This window comes from Oryzias latipes, chromosome 3 (assembly GCF_053564925.1).
Source record: "Oryzias latipes strain Hd-rR chromosome 3, Olatipes_Hd-rR_3.1".
NCBI classification, from domain to species: domain Eukaryota; kingdom Metazoa; phylum Chordata; class Actinopteri; order Beloniformes; family Adrianichthyidae; genus Oryzias; species Oryzias latipes.
This window is the reverse complement of record NC_136239.1, coordinates 28,499,613-28,515,132: the sequence shown is the minus strand read 5'-3', so window position 1 is coordinate 28,515,132 and position 15,520 is coordinate 28,499,613. Positions and strand designations below refer to the sequence as shown.

Sequence of the window (15,520 nt, the reverse complement as noted above, 5' to 3'; positions counted from 1 at the left end):
TAATCTGTATGAGAAAATAGTCTTAAGTGTCATGTTTTTGGAAAAATATTGCACAGATAGAGTTTAACTTGAACTTACATCTCTGTTCACATTTCGTGGTGGAAAATCTAATCCATATTGTGGACTGACTCCATTTTTCTTTAACATGTGTTTTTTGGGTCCTTTATGCTGTGAACTTGAATCATCCTATGTGTAACCCATATCATTTACAAATCAGTGCAAAGTGTAGAAACAAATTTAAGATAGAATATTTAGGGTCAAATTCACTTTTTTCCAACAAGAAAAATTCCAGCACTTGTAAATAAACAAAACTATTAACAGTTATGTCTTACCAGCTCTAGCTTTAATCAACAAATCAGCGTTGCTTTATTTCATATATTTGGATGATCTATTTTTTTAAAGGTCATATTCCACCATATTTTTCTCACCTTTGCTGTTTCTTCATATAAATTGCTCCGCAAACATTTATTTCCACTAGAACAACTTTCTCTTTGATGCTCTGTGAAAATGAAGTTTCCTCTTTTTTTTCACAATGTACCATATTCTATTCAACAGATTTGGGTTTAACTTGTTCGTAAATGAAAATATGTGCTGTAATGGTCTTCCTTTGCACCAGACAAGTTATTGTATTCTTCTCTAATCTCTACCTGTGAAGGTCATATGAAGTTGAAACAAAAAGAGTCACAAAATGATGATCAGAAAATTCCATTTTCTTTAGTTCCCAGCAAACACCTTTACCTCACAATCTTTAGTCTACGCTCATCAGGGTGTTCAAGAGCTGAGCATCCTCGTTTTACCAGGAAAAACGTAGCTCAACACACACAAATGATTGATATGGCTGAAAAAGGCCCCTCAGCTAATTCATGAGATTTGAAGAATCACAATAACTTAAAATCAACAAAAACAGCGAAAATGCTTTTATTCCTCCAGCAACATTAAACTAAAAACACAGGCACTTACGGGATTCATGCTCGTCAATACTGTAGAGCTCCTCCTTACTGCTCTGAAGTGGGTTTAACTAAAGAAGGAAAAAAGACCCATTAGCATGCTGTCAAAGCAATTTCCAGTTTATTGTCAGGTTTTTAATTTCATGAAGTTGCCTGCTGATCCCTCCGTGGCAAAGTGGTGAGGTGGAGATAGTAGGTCTGATGTTGATGCTTGACAGTCAGCATCAAGGGATTGAATTGGGGAGTTAAACCAACGAAACGGTCACTGACTGCAGTGTCTTGAAGTTGTGCAATTGGAGATGTGTTAAAGTGGTTTATCCTCATTGTAATTGACTCCCAAAACAGAAAACAGGGTAATACTATTCGCCAGTAAAGAATGGAATGAACAAAGACTGCTAACTTTCCAAAGATGGATAGGAAGAACAATATTTGACATAGAAAGATGGAATAGGGACCTTGATCAGGTTTGGGGAGATGGATAAAAAAAAAAACAGTTGCATGGATACCCGTCCACCACGCCCCCAAAGTGAGGGTCAAATGAGCCGAACAAATTTCACCACTCTCAGTTGTGTGTTATTATAGTGAAACTTAACTAACTTTATAGCATGAGAAGGTTTTCAGAACAGCAAGAATAAAATGAAAACATGAAAAAAAATTAAAATTAACATTTGAGGGTTTAAGTTTTCATCTAAGCACAAACCTCAAATGATGAAGTTCAGCAGAAGATAAGGCTCCATTAGTCATTTACAGAGCAGATTTCTTTGTTTAGATTAGTCTGGGTGAGATTTCGGACACTTACCAGGGTAAAAATGAGCCTTGCAGCAAGGCGCACTGAATCGGTCGGATGTCTGGGTAGGAGGCTGCACAGACATCTACACTCCTTCTTATGACCCGGCCACGCTCGTTTCTGCAAGAAGGGGAGACATTAGACAGCAATGATTTCAGCAAACAAATCACTTCAGAGGCCATTTTATTGAGTCAAACTCATTCCTCAGTGACTGCTCCGAAAAATACACAGGAACCCTCTAACTACTTACTAGAGCTCACCTCAGACTTACTAAAGTTTGGGAAAAACATTAATTACATAGACAATGGTATACACACAAGCACGCACACGCTCATACCTGACAGGCAGAATTGCAGTAACGAGCCATCTTACACTGAGAACACCTCAGCAAGGTCTCACAACTGGAAAGAAGAAAAAGAAGAAAGAAAAGAGTGTTAATTCCAAGTATCTCATCAACTTCATTCACATTCTGCCATTTAAAAAATGTATATGACTGATGATCAATGGAAAATCCTCAAGGGAAGAGCAAGATTTGGCCACATGATTATTTTATTAACCTTTCTTTATTGTAATATAAATTAAACGTTTACTCATTTTACTTTTAATGTCTTACAGAACACAGTCAGCCACTCAGACTGCATAAAAGTATTGAATAAATTGGCTGGAGAGTAGAATAACAGCCCCCAAAATACCCATGCATGTTTCTGTCATTGTCTTGACCTTTTCCATGTGGAATAACCTTTTCTTTCGATATGTTGTACAAAGACGACTGTGTGTACCCATTATCTCTTTTTTATCTGCCTACACCATCTCCAGTTTCCTAGCCATCTAAGGGGAACTTATTGAGCTTTACCCTGCTTACTGTCACTGTGCGTAGAGTCACAGATGTGCATGTTAGTGGTTGTGTGTGTTTTTACGCACGTGTTTATCTTCTCTCTTGAAAGTCTGCAGCAATGCATCTTCCCTGTTCTGTCTTGCTGTCAGTTTGATAACAAGATGGCATGTCTCTCTTAGCCAATTACAGTCCTGGCACACAACACACACAGACAGGTGTGTCCATGTTCATGTGTGCACGGAAATACCTTCACTGTAACTCTTATCCTGGAGAAATATTGAGTTTTTTCAACAATCTGATTGGTGATGAGTGCAATGATAAAAACACAGCTTTATCTTTCAGCTTTCTTGCTTTGAGGGTTGAAGACTATCACATCAACCCTCCACTTCCCTACTGAAAGTTGGACTGGACCGGAGCCCAAATTCCTTCAGAGATTCAGTGAGATCAGCTCCCGCATCACTTCTACTGTAAAATGTTTGAGAAATCTGTCTGGCATTTCTTGGCACAAACTCGGCCCCTTTAGCTTGTGAATCTTTTACCGGTTTCACACTAGGAGCTCCGCGCCAGTGTCTGCTTTGCAGAAGTGTTGCATCTTGGCCGCGTCTAGCTTTTATTCTGCCAACATTTCTGCTGCCACGCTTCTTCGGCGCAGCTTCTGCTTGGATCTTCTTGGATTAGTGATGCCTTTGGTCACAGTGTAACACGTGGTTGTTATGGTGCGAAAAGCGCAGGTGGGGAAGTCATCCAGCTTTAACCTGTACCGGTAATTAGTTTCTTCAATTTGCCAAATACTAATCACAATGGCTAGAAGAAGATTTCTCACTTTCTGTGATTTTAGAGAAAAGATGTGGTGCTGATCAGACATAATGATTAAATGTTTTAGGTTTGCATGAATCACCTTTTCAAAGAAAAGCCTCCATTCTTTAACACTTACTGGACGAGTAAATAGCAGAAAGTGGTTATTTACACATTACTCTGCCAATAAAAATGCTTAATTTTGATTATAACTTGAATTTTAGATTAACAAACCTTTAATTTTAAAGATAAATTATTTATTTATATACATAAATTTGTCTTTTTTTTATTTTATTTCCAGACTTACCAGTCTTTATAATCCACCAGATACCATGATGGCACTCCTGTGTGTAGTTGTCTGTCAGTAAAGCCCATTGTGTTGAGGCTTGTAAAAATATGTGTTGGCTTTAGTTTGGCTGCGTTTGTGTGCATAAAACATAAAATAGATACAGAATTAATATTTTATGAGCTGCTCCAGTCTAGTTAGATTCCACCACAAAAACACAGCAGGTCTAGGAGACCTTTTTTTTTAATATAACCTGCTTTAAATTCTGACTGGCGGTGCTGCTTTTCACTGTGCCTCTGTCTGCTGCCACAGCAGATCCAACTCTGACTTTCACATCTTGATTTTCATAACCTGCTTCACCTTTAATACTTCCACAGAATTTTCCAAAAGTTGGTGTTCAACATTCCTGCTCCTTTTTGACAGTGCTACAGGGCTCCAAACAATTTCTAATAAAAAGTATTTGAATGTTTTGTCAGGTGATCTATTAATCTGTTATTTAAAAGAAAAAATACTGTTCCTTCCTTAAATAAAGACCTGAGTAAAAACTTAAATTAACTTATTTGAATAGAATCAGATTAGTCCCTTTATACTGTTTTTAGAAGAAATGTTAAAACTGTATTTACTTCTTAAGACCTGGCATCCACATGCATGGACATCACATAGTGGGTTATAATACCACTGTAGTTAATTCTACTTAATTGGGGCCAATATGACTAAAAAATAAAAAACACATATCCAGCGAGAGCTCGGGTCTTAAGAGGTTAACATTTGAACTTAAGTGTCAATAAAGTTTTTATGTAACTAAGACCTTTTAATTAGGCCATTGGCTCAATGTTTCTGTCAGAGCCATGTCTGGTTTCATTTGCTCTTAAACAGACATCATAAAGCTTGTTGGACAAAAAGTTAAGCATTATTCGTCTGAATGTATTTTGTAAATGCTTTGGAGGTAATTACTGGAATTTTACAAACAAATCCAGCAAATTTGTGGGAAAGTGTACATCCTTCAAAAAGCTGTTACCCGTCAGCATTGGCAACATTAAAGTGAAATGTTTTCTCTATCACTGTGAGACCAGACTGGACTGTTGTATTTGGCCTAAGGCCCCAGCAGAATTTGTGGAAGTTTCCAAAACACACTGTTCTCAGCTGCTCAGTCTTCTGCATTTAACCTTTTTGCTCGCCATCTGTCTTGTTTGTCAGGACCTTTCTAGCTTTAAAAACAGAGTTAAATTTACAGTGCTGCTCATGGTTCGTGAAAATACAGCTACCCTTGTCCTGATGAGATCTTTCAAAAACAAGGAAGCTGCCAACGGCTTCAGAAATTAAGTAAAGTAAAGTAGTAAAAACAAAGCCTCAAATCTAAACAGACCTGAACTTAAACAGATACCATATTATGCATCGTATGGGGGGAGGTGACTTAAAACTGCCACACACAGGAAGCCCATCAGTTTTGAATAGAAGAAACATGAAATCTGTCATTGAAAACAACCCAATTTCTGTTAGTGTCCCGCCTCTGTAAACTTTGTGGGGAATGTTATCCCACAGGAAGTAATTACTTGTTGCAAGAGTGACAGCATATGTTAATGTGCAGAATATGACACTCTAATATTGCATCATTTTGGACACTGTCTGCTTCAAATCTGCCTAAAGCAGACATCATTGTGAAAAATCCTCCATATTCTAGAAAAATGGAAATATGATTAATACTCTGTACTGTGACAGGTTCATTCAATTTATCCAAGTCAGGCATAACATTATAGTCACTTGCCTAATACGGTGCTGGACTTCTTTGGCTGCCAAAACAGAGCTAACCCATCTAGACGGGGCCTCCATTAGACTACCAAAGGACAGCTGTGGTAACCGTGGCAGCAAAATGTGCTGCAGATCTTTTAAGTCCCGTTAATTGCTAGTTGGTGCCTCTGTGGATTCAACTGATTTGTACAAAAGTCCAACAAATGTTAAAAAAGGCTGGGATCATTGGAAGAAATATCAACACATTAAACTTCCTGTTGTGCTTCCCAAACCATTCCTTAACTTTTTTAAAAAATGTCCTGCAAAACCACAGCCAACAGAAAACACCGGTTTCAAAACTGAATTAAAGTTTGATGTTGAGTTTTTTTTTTTCTTTCAGTTTTTGATATCATTTGGGTTGTGAACTAGAATATTAAAAATAAACGTAGCTGAATTGATACCATGAATTGAATAATATTTAATTGATCTGAAAATTCAAATAATGTTACACCTGATCTGTACATGTATCTACATGCATACCGCTATTTGGTTTATAAATTGAAAAAAATCTCTTTCAAAAATACTGGTAAAAAACAAACACACTAAACTGCTGATATTAAAATACAAAGTGCAACAATTATGACAGAAATGTTAACAGATTGCTGGTCCAGAGCTGCATGTAGCTGCACAGCTTCATTAATACAAAGCTTTTCCACAGCAACTGTTGTTACGGTGATCAGTGACATGCTGATAAGCTTTTAGCTTTTTTCCCCAAGACATGAGTCAAAGCCAAACACATAAAAGTATATACATCAGTCACACAGTTGTTCCAGCAGAACTGCTGAAGGTTGGTAACACATAACAGAACATTTCCTTTTGAAAAGGTTTCTAACACGAACACTTTAAGCTTTTATCAGATTATCTCCAATAGTAAGGAAAAAAGGGGATATTTCAACAGAAAGTTAGCTTTTGTGGCAACACGTTTACTATGATTGGGAGTAAACTGCTATATATTTAGCAGCAACGTCAATATAGGTATTATTATGAATTACATAGTAAAAGCAATTACACATTTTTTATAGCTCAACAATTTGGGAGTTAAATGTTCCTTATATTCCACAAATTTGACATTTTTACCAATTTAAAATGACAGAAAAAGCCCAGTTCTCCGGTATGGTTTGGCTCTAAGAGTGTTGAGTGGACTGATTCAGTTGATAAAACAAAACACTAAAAAATAATTAAATTAAAAATGACTAAGCAAATACAAACAAGTCATAAAGCAGGAACCTTTTTAATAAACGTCAAAAATATGAGTGTGTTATGATTCTGCCCATGCAGCTGTCATCCATTCTGCTTCCCTTTCTCAAACTCACTGTCACCTCATCCTTTCTTCTTTCCCTCCATTCATTGTCCCGTGCTTGTGTCGGATGTTGTGAGAAGCACTAGTCGTCTGGATGGCAGGTCCATGCTTGGACTGCAGGCACAGCGGGAAAACTCATGAATAACATTACAAGGGTTTTATTAGTGCCATGCAGAATACAAGATTAAAACTCCTTTTTTCTTTGTATCTGTCAAATTCCTCCTCTCCGCGTCATACATTTTTTGTTTTTATTTTGCATTATTTCCATCCAATTTCCTGCGCCACCCTTAGGGAGTCATTTACTTTGTTTTCTTATATTGTCTTTCAGTTTTTAGCCTACATATTTTCTGTGGCAAACAGTCACTAAATACTATTTGCTCACAGAATTAATAAATATTTGTTTGCATATTGTTGTCTTATCTGGATTGTTTACATTTGCACAGGTAATCTTAAACTTTAAGTTGGTACACAGGAGTATTTTTCATATTGTGTTTTTTCTCCTGCAACATGCCAGTTGAATGTTTTCACGACCTTGCAAATTAGAAATCTCATATTTGGTGACAAATGACAAGCATAAGAAAGCTGGTTTTGATGTTTTAAAGATTGAAGAAAAAAACAGAACTAAGACATGAATGTGATAGGTGAGGGAATAGAGAAACCAGTTCAGAAAGAATGCAAACAAACAAGAGAAAAAGAATAATCAGGACAGAAGTGTCACTCAACAGAAGTGGTAATGATATAAGGACGAGGGTTTGTGCATTGACATGCAAGAGCATGATTCTGTGTTTGCGTGTGTGCAGATCTGGTCAGTTTTTTACGCCTGTGAAATGAGACGCCTAATTAGGCTTACCTCAGCATCTCTCTCTCTTGGTGTGCTAAGCATGGTAATTAATTCCCCCTGAGCATTGGTTCCTCTACCATGTCCCACAGATATTTTTTGACTATGTCTAGTTGAGTATTTTTGAAGGTGTGAACATTTATGCAGGGTCTATTTTTGCATTCCTGGGATGGGGGAGTGTGGATGCAGTCCAGTCCCCGATTTCTCTCACTTCCGCTCTGAAGTATTTGACACTGCATGGTGCATCTCACTTGACCAGGATGCATGGTTTCAGAGCATGCATCTGCAAATAAGTCTGCAAGAATAAATTTACTCGGAGCTTTCCAGTTCTAAAGCACTGGCTGTTTGCTGGGCGGCTTCCGCCCCCTCTTGTTTCAGCTGCACGCAGCAATTCTGTGTTAAGAATGGCTTGAAACACCAATTTGTAAAAAATGTGTGGACAACTTGGCTCTATCTCAGACAGTGCAGACTATTCCACCACAGACTTTGCTTGCTAGCAAAGGGACTTCAGTGTTTAGTAAAGCAAATATGAAACAATGCATGAATGAGTTGGCCTTTAAAAAATAAAAAATAAAAAACAGCAAGTGAACTGCTAAAGGGTCACTAGTGCCACCTACTGATCCGTCTGTGCTACAGCGGTAAGCCTAATCAGCTCACATTCCCGTTCAAGATGTGCGGTTCTCTGAAAACTGGTGACTGACATGAAGAAACACTGTTGACTGTGTGTGAATGTCTGTGAAGAAAGGAGAAACACCAGCTGCTTCTCGAGGCTTTTCGAACCCTTCCTGAGCTTTTGACTGTTGATTAGAGGATGATTCACTGAGGGACATCTGAGGGTACTCATATGAGACGAGGCTCCCTGTGGCTTAAGAAGGATATGTAAGAATATCCACAACATCCACATCTGCACTGATGACTGAGGACAACGTTGATTGATATCTGTGAGGGGAATTCGTGTTTTTTTAATACCTAAGGTAATAAAAATAGAAAATATCCAGCAAAATAATTAACATATTGAATAAAAACTGTTGACAATTTAACTAGAAATGCAGAAAAAAAATCCAGGTAGTTTTTTTTTTTGTCTGTAATCAACACTGATATTTTAGTTTAAGGTGAACCAACATAAACTGTGCTTTTTTCTCCATAGCCAGACATCTTTGGAGCTTTTTTTTATTTATTTTTTTAGTTCACAGTTACAATGTTTTGATGCCATCAATTCTTTATTTTATAGTGTTTGTTTTCCTCATTGTTTTACTGATACACCAGATTTATTTTTCTTTTTTTCTGTAAAGTTCAACAAAATCACTTTTATGTGATAAAGGTATCAACCAAATAAAGCTTGTTTAAGTTAAAGGATACTTGAAAAACCTTTCATAGTGGGGTACATCCTTAAAAAAAGTACAAAAGACAGTGGTTTTACTCATACTAATTATTGTTTTGTGATGATTCCATTCTTTATCCTTAATCGATAATGTCTGAACCCTGGTCTTTGAGATCTATCACTCTCTAATTTTGCTTTTTTTCTACTATTATTACTGCTGGTTGACTTGATGCTGATTATGAGGATCAGGTGTGATCATTCAACCACCTGAACCACCTGATCAAGGTAATCAACTGGAACAGAGGGGTAGAGTGTGAGGTTGGAGAGCCTGGTTAAATCATAAATTGAACTCTAATTAGTTCGGAGTGCAACAGTGAAGATGCTCTTACTCTTTGAGTTCTTGGTACAGATGTGACTTAATACACATGCTCATCTGTCAAGCTTTGAGGATGTAGCAACAGATGTATTTGTTAATTATATGGCATCAAGATGCATCTTATGTTCATTTATATGTATTTATTCACTGACATACAGAGACATTATTATTTTTTAAAGTCAGATATAGACGATTCTTAAGTGGCCCTTTCAAAACATGCATAAGAGGAAATTTTGCATTTCATATTTCAAATCGAGAGATTTTTTTCTGTTAAGCCGAATTCACAGCTCAGATGTGCCAAATTTACAACATCAAATGCTTAGTATTTTGGACAGCCTAGGAGCTGAAAAAAGTAGTTTCTGCTTCACAACTCACTAGTTTTACACCATTTTAACAAACAGTGCATGTAATAATAGCATTATTAATAATAACACCAAATACAACTCCTAATACCAACTACTACTAACTGGGATGGGGCAGAAACCTCAAAATATCTTTAGTAATTTAAATAAGATAAAGATACAATGCTGTTTTGCACTGTTGGGTGCAGTTAATTTAGAGTTTTCTTGAGAAGTTTCCAAAGCTTGTTCTGCAACATGTGATGTGAATAAACCAGGAGCAGATGCAATTAGATTTCAGCTGAATGCCTGGCAGCTGAATTTCAGTCAGCCAAGTCTGTAGACTGATTTTTTTTTTTTTTTTAAAAAAGCTCAGTTTTCCAGGCAGATTGAAATTCAAAAAGGAATTCACGATGTGCATCCTAAGTTTGGAAAACTGAGCCCTCATCGCTGCAGCTACACCCAAATGAAGGTGATGATCAATGTTTCTCCAAGAGTAGACATCCTTAGACTGTTCATACACAAAAGCAATTCTGTTCGTTTCCAGCTAAATGAAAGAACATCTTCATGCCACTGATTAAATCTCAAGTCACAAGCAAAACAAATCCTCTTCTCTTGGGGTTGGAATGATAGTGTTTTGTTGTGTTTCCGCCTGCAGGTTTGAACAGCGATCCTATCATTCACAAATAACAGATGCAGAGTCTACCATCACGTACATCAGCAGGGAGCTTTTTCTTTGAGCAAATGCACAAACACTAACGCATCAGCACTTAATAAAAAAAGGGAGACACAGATTTTCATTAAACATGTTGTGTAAACCTAAACCACAGTAGAAATAAAGTATTTGTTCTTTTGGGAGGCAATATTCTAATTTCTCAAAAAGACAGCGGTCCTCGCAAGCAGAGTAAAAAGGGTAGCCCCAAAAGATCTGCATGTTAGACCAACGTAGACGCGAGGAGGTGTGTTTTCTGTCTGCAGCAAATAACAAGGTTTGCAAATGAAGCAGCTGTGCACGTCTTGAGAGGAACACATGTCAAGGAGCAGGGGAGGAAGGAAAAGAAAAGAAACACACTTGAATCTACGAGGAGTTAGAAAAGAAGCAGGGACAGGGCAGAAAGTTTCCTGAAAGTGATGGAGGGGGGAAAAAAGGATCAAAAGAGGGACAAATAAGAATGGAGGTATAAAGCAGGGAAACAGATGGGGGAAGAATCTGATGAGAAAATGAACTGAAAGGGCTGAAGGCTTAAGAGGTGGAGGAGGAGGAGTTGGGCTGACTCGAACACATCTGTGCCTTCATAAACCACTGGACCCACACAGTCTTTTTGGTTTTTACGTGAGCTTTAGATATTTACACGAACGTTTTATGTCTTATTCACATTTTATAGTTTCAGCCTCTTTTTCTGCATAAAAAGCCATGAAAGTGTGGCACTACTTTTCTAAAAAAAACTGTAGGGCACAACAGAAAAAACGCGGCAGATCTCAAAGCCCCACTCCAACGAAAATTGTGTTTTTAATGTGTTCTTGTAGCATTTTTCTCATGATTGAGGACATTTATAAAGAGAATTAAGATTCAAATTGGATTTCTGAGTATTTCTTTATTCAAATTGTTGTGAATCAGGATCTCCAACATTGCTCGCCGTTTTCTTGCACCTGTAATGTTATGTTGGGGTTCAGAAGAAAAAAGGTTCAGAGCACTGTCTGGTGGGTCTAGATGACCCAACTCCCAACGTTAAAGTGCCTAGGATAGCACAATGGTGACAGACCACGGGGAACACTTTTACAATAGACCAAAAGATAATCGTGGTGTTTTAAAATAATAAATAAAAGTTACATCGAACCTTTCTTTTCAATTTAAAATTGTAGATTGCAAGAAAAGCCTGCAGCATCTCAGCATTTCAATTCAATCTTCATTCCACTGTTATTTCAAAGACATGCAGCACAAAACATGTCTGTCAATCTTGCACCTCTTTTCAGTTCAAATTAAACCCCCTGCAGAAACTGGTTTATACAACTTTCAATGCAACGTAATAAAATGAAAGATTCTATCTAGATGATCTGCTGTTGTCCGTGTGCTGCTTTCTTGGTCCAGAGAGAGTGGCTGAAAGGTTTCCATCAAATAGAGAAACTTCCCCTGACACAGAAGCTGTTGATGCTTCACTGCCACTCCAGCTGACGCACACATGCACGCGGCTCAACTGGTGCAGAAAGAAATGATCCTCGCTCGTCTTTACTCTGCGTTTGATGTCTTATCTGTTGAAGAGAGATCAAGCCGTCAGTGTCTTCCTCACGTCTGACTTTCTCCATCTGGGATTCTGACTAGAGCTGTGGGTCGTTACTTAGGTGGCGGTGATCCGATCCGATTCACTGGCCTAAAATACATCCAGGACATATAAATACCTGTCACTGAAAAGTGCAGGTGACGTTTTCCAGATTCCTTGCATTTCTTACAAGATAATCAAGTGTAAATAAAATATGTGTACAAACAAGTAAACAAATCCAAATCCAGTCACATTTTAGTTTTATAGGTCAGCCAACTGTTGTTTTTCCATCATATATTTATGACAACTTTAAATAAAAAATCAAGTGCAACCAAAAACAATTCAGGTTGAATAAAGGTTTATCTGCTACTTGCACTGCTGTTTTTTTTTTTTACATAAAACTATTAAAAATAGAACATTTTACAACACTGTATGGTCACACGTGTATCTTTTTTCAGCAGCCATCACACGCGTGTTATCCGCTGTGCTGGCGCTTGATCATTACGCCACATACTTGGTAAACGCAGTTCCATTTGATCGCTTTGCGTCATGTTAATCAAATTCAAGCGTCAACATGGGATTCACATTTCTGGCTCTTGATTCCAGTTGTCTATTTAAATAGTAGTAGGGCTGCACGATATGAGCAAAACTTGCGATGTGCGATATTAGTGATCAATATTGCGATAACGATGTAATTTACGATATATAAAAAAATAGCAAAACAACCAAAAACATCATTACCATCTCATTGCAACAGTTTAAAAAAATGATACTCCAAATGACCCTTGTTGACGTAGGAGGCAAACATCTAACATAAAAGGGCTCATCTGATTGGTCAACATCGTAAAGGGTCCACCCAATTGGTCAAATGCATAAATGGATTTATTTGATTGCTTCAAGCTGCCATAGGATTGTATTAGCACATTTAAGGTAACCATTTATTGCGATTTTTGCTGTCTTTTGCGATATGGATATTGCACTGCTTGATATTGCGATAACGATAAATTTGCGGTATATTGTGCAGGCCTAAATAGTAGCAAACTTCAGTTCCCCATTAATCTGTGTATTTAATAGGATTTCTCTCTTAGTCAACAAACATTTTGTTTGAGTGTAGCGTCTTCAGTTACAACTCATGACTCGTGCATTCAGCTTGTACAAAGGATGTACTGTTGATTGAGGTAAAAAGGGTCTTTCAGGGAAAAACATCAAATTGCAGACTGAATCAGCTTCCTTTGCTTTTGTTTTAGTCACCGTTCAGCTTTACTCTGTTATCTCTCCCTCCTCAACCCATCCTGCCCACTGCAAGTCTGAGAACCCAGACTTGTTTGTTTGTTGACCCTTGGCGATTTGATCCTGCAGAGGAGTTTGTGTGTGCGTCCGTTTGCTCCCGCAGCGTTTATCACTCATTACTTACAGCCTTCAAGGCCTGTATTTACTTCAGCTTTGATGCGCCCACCACCTGCTCATTTTCTGCACACACACATGTTGCTCACAATGAGACAGCTATACTATTAATTATATGTTCACACACACACAGACTTCAACACTCAGTAATGAAAGGAAGCTCAGAATGCCTCCATAAAAACAGGAAGAATACTCTTTTTTTGTTGTTGTTTTGAGGCATCAGCCTACATGCGGTGCAGTTAGTGAAAAGGTTTGATTTGGCTCTAATACAACAAATATGTTTCATATACAGTGACTCAAATCAAAGTAACGATTGTGTGTTTGAGGCTTTATGAGAATTGGGCAAAGTCACTTTTCCATCATCATTTGATTTTTGTTTTTTTAAAGCCCACTTTTTTTAAGATACTGGGAAAATCCGACATGATCAAATCTACGTGAATGTTCAAGATGGAAATTCACCTGTAATTATTAACGTGGCGTTGATGAAGCTCAAAGCGGCCAGAAAGAATTCTGTTCCACTCCTTTTGCATTAATCTATGTCAATGCGAGTCCTCTCTCAAACCCCTCAAATAAGGACCAAATATGCTAAAACATTGATGTGGGTCTATATATCTCCACCCATCAAGTAAATGTAAAAAAATGGTTAATAAATGGTAAAATATTTTAGGTCACTGCCTTAATCCAAAGGATTAAATAACCCAGACTAAATACAGACTATATATGACATAAAAACAGTTAAGAAGACACGTTGCACTAAAATTGATACAAATACAAAAAAAAATGTTTTTTTGTTTTTTTTACTTGCATCTTCAAGTAACTCAGAATTATCCATTTTGAGCTGCTTTAATGTTATTTGGTGACACTTTTTTTTACTGTAAGTGAAGCTTATGCTGGTACAAAATATATAACACATTTGGGCACATTGTTTGTAGCACAAATGAGCTATAAACAGTACCAACCCTTTTCCCCACCTCTAATCTGCACCACTTCATAGTCTTGGTCAGTTATTTTATATACCTGTGTAACACAGGTGAGTAAGAAAACACAAATAGACTTGGATCTAGTTATCAAAAGTTATCGCTGCAAAACATCTATAAGCAAAGACAGGTAATCTAAGAACAATGTGGCACATACATGTAAAAAAAGCATTCAGACTTCTTTACACTTTATTTACAATATTGTCAAACCCCAAGAAATTCCTTGAATCAGAAACTACCGTATTTTCCGGACTATAAGTCGCTCCGGAGTATAAGTCGCACCAGCCCAAAAATGCATTATAAAGTAGAAAAAAACGCAGATGAGTCGCACTGGACTATAAGTCGCATTTTGACGAGAAATTTATTTGACAAAATCTCAGACCAAGATATAATAACTTTCACAACCTCATAGGACACAATCATAGCAGACTGTTTATCTCATAATTTCACAGTAATTCTTTCTCAAACCTATTTATTTATTCTTTTGATGAAGCATCATTGGCCAATTAATACTCTGTTTTCATCCTGTATTTGTAGAAACAGTTGTCATTTTTATTGCATTTCTGAATCTATGAAATAATTGGAAAATAGAATATTATGTTGTTAGCCTTCAAGATCTTACTGTAAAAAAAAGTTTGCTGATTCTCTGAGTCACTTAACATACTCTTAACACTTAACATACCTCATACATCAAATTGACCCAAGAATATCATCTCTGTTCCTCACAAATGAACATAACAGGAGGGTTAACAATGTATTCATTTCACTTTATTTCTAATATAAGTCGCTGCGGAGTATGAGTCGCACCCCTTGCCAAACTATGAAAAAAGGGTGACTTATAGTCCGGAAAATACGGTAAGTTTCCAAAGTTTTAAACCTTAATCTTATTTCCAGTCTGATTTACTGTTTAATTAGGAAAACATTACTGCTGCAAATGGCACAGAATCCCACTGAAGAAGATTATTGTCTCAATGAGACTATGATACCATTCTGACCCAGAAATATTCATAACTCTGGCAAATTCGGACTGTTACTTTCAGGTTCGGGAGTAACTCATTAGTAATGTATCACAGTTGCATATGACTTCTTTGCTGTAAGAAAGTGGTTTCAGGTATTATTTATTATTTTTGTGTCATATTTTACTCATGACATGGTCAGTAATTTGTGAATTCAACAGTCAGTCAGCTCAAAAATGTAACAATTCAAAGCAGCAAAACTATTAGCATTACCAGAAAAAACAGACACAATTACTTTTTATCTGCTTTGTTTT

The 15,520-nt window shown here is 37.1% G+C and overlaps 1 protein-coding gene across 4 annotated transcripts in view; it reads right to left on the bottom strand.

The window, feature by feature from the left end:
• Positions 1 to 15,520, bottom strand: part of smyd3 (SET and MYND domain containing 3) — a 56,788-nt gene that overhangs the window by 39,758 nt on the left and 1,510 nt on the right. For 2 of the 4 annotated variants that reach the window (XM_078944584.1, XM_078944585.1), the window contains exons 2-5: positions 6,758 to 6,852; positions 2,072 to 2,135; positions 1,747 to 1,854; positions 961 to 1,018 (exon numbers count right to left, since the gene is read on the bottom strand). In XM_078944584.1, coding sequence (XP_078800710.1) covers positions 961 to 1,018; positions 1,747 to 1,854; positions 2,072 to 2,135; positions 6,758 to 6,852 — 325 coding nt within the window. The remainder of the gene's footprint in view (positions 1 to 960; positions 1,019 to 1,746; positions 1,855 to 2,071; positions 2,136 to 6,757; positions 6,853 to 15,520) is intronic. The other 2 variants (XM_078944586.1, XM_023953551.2) reach the window with 1 other exon arrangement.